The sequence below is a fragment of the Vollenhovia emeryi genome, unplaced genomic scaffold (assembly GCF_000949405.1).
Source record: "Vollenhovia emeryi isolate VEMERY1.0 unplaced genomic scaffold, V.emery_V1.0 DF939148.1, whole genome shotgun sequence".
In the NCBI taxonomy this organism is placed as follows: Eukaryota; Metazoa; Arthropoda; class Insecta; order Hymenoptera; family Formicidae; genus Vollenhovia; species Vollenhovia emeryi.
The window spans coordinates 236785-243517 of NW_011967218.1; the positions used below are offsets into that span (position 1 = coordinate 236785).

At 38.7% G+C, this 6733-nt stretch overlaps 2 protein-coding genes across 2 annotated transcripts; both read left to right on the forward strand.

Annotated features, from left to right (window-relative positions):
- The first annotated feature begins 275 nt into the window (after positions 1–275).
- LOC105565864 lies at positions 276–2357 on the forward strand. Its single transcript, XM_012019405.1, has 2 exons — positions 276–628; positions 1841–2357. Exons 1-2 carry the CDS (start codon positions 356–358, stop codon positions 2153–2155), a joined length of 588 nt encoding a protein of 195 aa, XP_011874795.1. The 5' UTR covers positions 276–355; the 3' UTR covers positions 2156–2357.
- Positions 2358–4089: 1732 nt separating this feature from the next.
- Positions 4090–5342, forward strand: LOC105565863. The gene is made up of 2 exons (XM_012019404.1): positions 4090–4604; positions 4732–5342. Exons 1-2 carry the CDS (start codon positions 4566–4568, stop codon positions 5020–5022), a joined length of 330 nt encoding a protein of 109 aa, XP_011874794.1. The 5' UTR covers positions 4090–4565; the 3' UTR covers positions 5023–5342.
- Positions 5343–6733: the final 1391 nt, after the last annotated feature.

The following is a 6733-nucleotide window of genomic DNA, read 5'->3' on the forward strand; positions in this document are numbered from 1 at the left end:
TTTCCAAGTTATCTTTCGGAAAGCTTTCTGAAACTTGTTTTGCTGTGTGGGCAGTAAATATAATAATGTACGGTAACACATTCTAATTCTTTATTTTACAAATTCTGTTCCGTTGCTTTGAACATCGAAATACTGAAACGAACGAATTTATAAGAATTCCAAGTTTCGATTTCCAAGATTTAAATACAGTGTGGCCTTCTATGCAGCGAGAGAAACGCAGGTCATTGTCGTCCAAGTGAGATAATAAGCACTTTGCCCCTGAGTCGATAAGAAACGCCTATAAAAGGGAGTGCGATTCTCCGTTCTACGCATCAGTCATTTTCCTAATCGACCAAGGAGAAAATATCAGCGTGAGATGAAGTGCTTACCCGCGGTTATCCTAGCCGTCCTCTTGGTCGCGACGGAGAGCAAGGTGGTGCCGGCTAGCGATGTCGAGAGTCAGCAGACTGGTACGCAACCCCTTCAATTGTCCGACTACATCAAAGAGGCCCAAAATGCCATCAACAACTTCGGCGCTCAGCTTCAGCAAAACTTGCCCAACCAAGAGGAATTCTTCAACACCATGAAGGAGCAGAGCAACAACCTGGCCACCAATATTCAGGCGTACATGCAGAACATGACTGACGAGGTGAGCACGAATATTTGACTACACACACACACACACACACATACCTGCATACACTTATTTTTCTAACACTTGGCAAGATGAAATGTGTTTCCTTGCAACTTGTTGGGTCAGCATACTTGGCTCCAAGTGTAATCTGCCTACCGACATTTCTCGATCCTCGATCGTTTGACATGTTCTCACTCTTGTGCATTGCGCATACACATGGTCCATAAATGGAGATTAAAGACTGGCTTATTTGTTTGCAGTATCGTCGCGCTACCTCTAGTACCTAGGGATCTAAAGATTATTTTCAAAATTAGACATAAAAGAACATGGCCACATCGTCTATTCTCCACGTGGAGGATTACTTACTCTCTGAGCAAACAACTAGCAAGAGGAAAGCCATTTGGCTTGTCGATTCAACTTAAATCAAACCGCAAAGAAACAATCGACGCAAATTGACCGATGTCGAAAGCAATTTCAAGTTCTAAAGAGGTTCTAAAATCGTTGATATCGATACGTTGCACGATACAGCGAGAATAATCATAATCAATTATTATAGTACAATGCCTATGTATATAAAAATAAAATTACTAACAAGTCGATAACGATAAATAACAAACGCCAATACGTGTTCTTATCATTTTTCTTATACTTGTGGAAGACAAAACCTGCTGATCCTAAATGTACGACCTCGATATACGTGTGCCTTTTTTCGTGGAAAATGTCCATAAATTGTCACGAATAGCTCTAGGTACACTCGCGCGCGCACTTGAGATTGCTCGAGTTGAACGATCCCGTTAGTAGTGCGGCAAAAATGGACAAAAAGTGGAACAAATAGAAGAAAATTTAACATAATTAAGGCGCGCGCGAGTTACGTGTGTTCCGTTGCCGCCAAATAAAAATAAAAGAAAAACAAGATGCATCAAATGTTACTGTTACATAAAAGCTTAATGTAACTTATCGCAATAATTGAGATAAATTTTAATTTGTAGTACGGGTATATCGAACGAGTCATCGCGCGAAATTCTTTGTAAATTTACGGAACGTGCAAATTCCTTTGCCTACCGTTCTCCGATAAGAATCGGAGTACACCCTTGCCTATCGTCCGCGTGCGGATTTAATTGAGTTTCAAATTTCCCAATACTTGGACATTTTCTGAAACAAACACCCTTCGCTTCTCTGAGATTCGAGACAAACTGGCTGTACGCACGCATGGTGGATCGTTTCCAGATCAAGGCCAAAAGCCCCGAATTGGAGACTATTTGGGCAAACATGAAGACCAGGCTATCCGAAGCGGTCGACAATCTAAATGTCAATCCTGAGACGTCGGAACAGGTGAATCAATTGCGTACCAAGTTCCAAGAGGGTGTCCAGACTATCGTGACGGAATCGGAGAACGTCGCCAAGACCATCAATGAGAATTCCAGCAAGGTTCAGGAGGGCATCGCCAAGCTGACCAAGCAGGCGATCGACATGGCCGTGCAGGCTTCGCAGAATTTCAACAACCAGCTGCAGCAGGCTACTACGCCAGTGCCGCAAGCATAAAATTAAAATTAACACAAATTTCGTGAAATATTACTCGTGTAGGAACGCGCGAAGCATCTTGAGCAAATCTGTACGGAGAGATGCAACTTTGCGTCAGCCGATCCGCATATCAAGTAATCTTGCAACAGAAATACATACACGATTCAAACGTGCTCGACAGCTGACAAACGATTGTTAATAAAAAAAAAAGTACTTGATCGTTTGTGCCCTTTGTTCATTTCTCTGAACCTTACCCCGTTCACCCTACATCGCGCATTATAGATCTTACATGCGGCCTCGCTAATTTCAAGTCACTTGGAATCGCTATTCGCTTTTCCTTTTGCTCGACGAGTCATTCCTGTTTCCTTTCAATTTGATCATGGCATATTATACATGTATGCGTTGTACGCAAGTAACAATTAAGAATAGGAGATAAAGAAATACTTCCCAGTTTGTTACTCACACGCGATGAAATAACAAAGAGAAATTTATATTGGAAATTTACGTACTCGCAAAATTTCTATATTTCTTACAATATATATAGAATGACGTAATATTGGTAGCGAGACGTGGTAGCAAATGCGATATTGTGCGAAACGGGAATTCATGTTCGCTCAAACTGATATTTGCAAGTGACTTGTAAATCCAAGGGATTCACTTTGCTACGTGAAAGACGCGAACGTGAGAATAAATTGAAAATAAAAATGGTTTTCCGTTGACGATTGCCGTCGCATCGTGATATTCTTATCGTGTTTTCTGCAAACATATAAATATTTGCGGACGCCTGGGAATCGACATATATACATACACAGATCTTATTACGATGTCGAGGAGCAAAATTCTTTTCCGCATCCCAACGATAATCGACACGCATTGCCAGTGTCGCGTTTCAATCGTCACTCCGTGCGATTTAATCTAATTGTAGATATCTGCTTTGAAATTGTCAAAATCCACTTTTCAAAGTGAAAACTGAACTAAAGTTTGCTTCACATAATAATATCATAGATATTAGATATTGGCTTTGAATTATTTATAACAATTTTAAGGTTGCTTCAAGAGAACGTTTAAAACAAATCAACTGGTGGCTTAATCTTCAACAAAATTCCTTACGCTATGATTGTTAGCTTTAGTTGAAAAAGTGCGATTTAATCTAATTATAGATAACTGCTTTGAAATTGTCAAAATCCACTTTTCAAAGTGAAAACTGAACTAAAGTTTGCTTCACATAATAATATCATAGATATTAGATATTGGCTTTGAATTATTTATAACAATTTTAAGGTTGCTTCAAGAGAACGTTAAAACAAAACGTTTAAACAAATCAACTGGTGGCTTAATCTTCAACAAAATTCCTTACGCTATGATTGTTAGCTTTAGTTGAAAAAGTGCGATTTGATCTAATTATAGATATCTGCTTTGAAATTGACGAAATCCACTTTTAAAGGTAAAACTAAACTAAAGTTTGCTTCACATAATAATATCATAGATATTAAATATTGACTTTGAATTATTTATAACAATTTTAATGTTGCTTCAAGAGAACGTTTAAAACAAATTAACTGGTGGATTAATTTTCAACAAAATTCCTTACGCTATGATTGTTAGCTTTAGTTGAAAAAGTGCGATTTAATCTAATTATAGATATCTGCTTTGAAATTGACGAAATCCACTTTTCAAGGTAAAAACTAAACTAAAGTTTGCTTCACATAATAATATCATAGATATTAAATATTGGCTTTGAATTATTTATAACAATTTTAATGTCGCTTCGAGAGAACGCATAAAAAAATTAACTGGTGGCTTAATCTTCAACAAAATTCCTTACGTTACAATTGCTAGCTTTAGTTGAAAAAGAAAGTAGAGAAATGAGTAAAGAGATTATATGTAGAATAAGAAATCTTGCATCTGCCAAGAGTCATTGTCGGTCAACTGGAAAATAATTTCTCTTTACTTACGACAAGGTGAGTACAATTGCACCTGATCAGCGGATTCCGCTTTGGTTTCGTATCGCAAGCGTCAGTCCAAACCCACTTATTACGAGAGGAATTCGCCACGGTGACCTATAAATCAAACGTATCAATTTTAATTGGCTTTTATTAAAATTTCATTAAAACGATTCATAGAGATACGATAGAGAGAATTAGAGAATGGCCGTTACTTTCTATCGATACATCTATTAGAGATTTTCTACGTGTATTCAAATTAATTTTAGCGCAACAAGATGATAAATGAAGTATAAAAAATTGTGTATTCCGTCCGCCTACACAATATTGCCGAATGTGCACTAAAAATGCAATAAAAGGATGGGGAATCGGGTCGAATCGTCTTATTGTCAGTCGGCATCGACATCGACATCGAATCAACGATAGTACGTTATTATTTTGATCGAGTTTTACTGTTTCTGTAAAAACGAAAAGAGGGGCAGATCAAAATGGATATATTCTTTCTCTCAGTTTCTGTTATGTGTATGGTAAGACCAAGTAGAGACTATACATATATGTATATGATGTAAAGCGCCAATGGTTTCAATTTAATTTAGTCGGAAAGCTAATGCTTCGACAAAGATCTCGTTTTAATTTAAGAACCTTGCCAAGCAGATATCACTTGCAAACGCTGTCGCACTTTCGGGAGAGACTAAGCCTGAAAAATTATCCACGGGTTCACCGAAGGGATCACGATTCCGAGTAAACGTCGCGGAAGGATCCGATGTTGATGACGTTGAGAGAACCGAAAGGATAAACCGTGGAATTGAAAAGATAATCGAGTTGGTGAATATTTTGAGCGACATGGACAACCTGGTTTACGACAGAACGAAAAGCATCATTCGCAAGCTCAATGCAATTTACGACGTGGCCGAGAACGAGAGGCATTATTCTAAATCGCGATAAGGAATCATTTCTTTGCAATGAAATGAAGAATAAAGAGAGAAATTAATTTAATATTTATACCGATATTTATAATATAAGCGTGCATTTGATTCTAAATAAATGACATACACTTTTCTCTGCTCTACCTTCCCCCTTCCCTTAATTTTGCAAGTTCTTTATTGTAAAAGTGCGTTTTTGTCAATCATTATTATATGTATATCAAGACAAATAAATATGTTCTTTAACGTTTCACGTACGTATATCGTTGTAGTGTTGTACAAAATAAAATTAATGGCAAATATTACTTGCCCACACTTGACAAAATTGGACCCAGATAGCACACATAGTTCTATGAATATTCTTCTGGAGTGCAAATATTCTCAACTTGAGAATATTCCAATCGAATATTCTATAAATATGTATAGATTATTACAATTAGAAATCGTACATTCATAACAAAGAACATTTTTTAAACACTCGTCGAGAATGTCTTTGGAATATTCGTTCAGAATAATTTTTTAATATTCATCGAGTTTATGTATTGCACATTGTTTATTGTGCAATACACTTATGCAAAAGGCAGTGAAACCTGTGATCACACCATATACAACCGACACGCTACATTCGAATAGATTATTCTATTCACATTCGAAAAAGATTTATAGTAGTGCCAGTCGATTGTTCCGCGAACATAAGATAAATTTATAACAATGACCTATGGAATATTCCAAATATTCTTAAAATGTTCATAGGAGTGTCTTGTGCTATCTGGGGAGCGAGCGAATCTGCGCGAAGCATACGTCGCCCTCTAGCGACGAGAGGTCGCACACGCTGTTCAATTAACTATGGGTTCTTTCCAAGGAAGAGACAGATTGACACGGTGTAATACAGAGAATCATTTCACTCTTGTCCAGCAATGGCAAACAACGAAGACAAAACGATTCATTGTGTCACGCAGCGTCGCCTGTGTACATTGCTGGAAAACACCCTGTATTGATTGAACGCGAACGAATGTGCGAACTCGGACTCTACTGGATCTGGACAGAAATGGATGCAAGTTGCATTCGACGATAATCCTTATGCCGCGAACGATAAGACAATCACACCTTTGATTGTATATTTTTACAATTATCGCTGAACACCAGCATTTCTAGTAATAATTGTTCAACGCGTTCCAAGCATTGGAACGTCCGTCTGCCTGAGGTCCTCCTTTTACTTACTTACCATCAGAGGAAACACACATTTTATCTCCGTCGCGAGACACGGTAGCGTCTCGCGCCAAGTATAAGCGTAGCGGTTCTAGAACCGCAGGTGCGAGGGAAACTATTTCCGTTTTGGATACGTCGTAATAAAATTGAACGTCACTCGATAGACGTAATTTTTCCCTTCTCTTCCAAGCAGCACTCGAATCCTCTCGCCACAAGCCGCTTACCTCAACGGTTGCTGAAAAATGCGTAGGAATTTTGACGACAAAGGGTGGTGCTTTCCGGCAATGTGCACAGGCGACGCTGCGTAACACAAAGAATCGCGTTTTATCCTCGTTGCTAGACAAGAGCGAAATGATTCTGTGTCACACCGCGTCGATCTGCGTCTCTTGCTGGGAAGCACCCAAACTCGAGGACGTCCATCACTGACTACGTTTCCACCGAGGGTCAGAGTCGGGCTAGAGTCGGGTCAGAATCGGGTTGGGGTGAGCGTTTTTGCGGTGGAAACACCAAACCCCAACCCGATT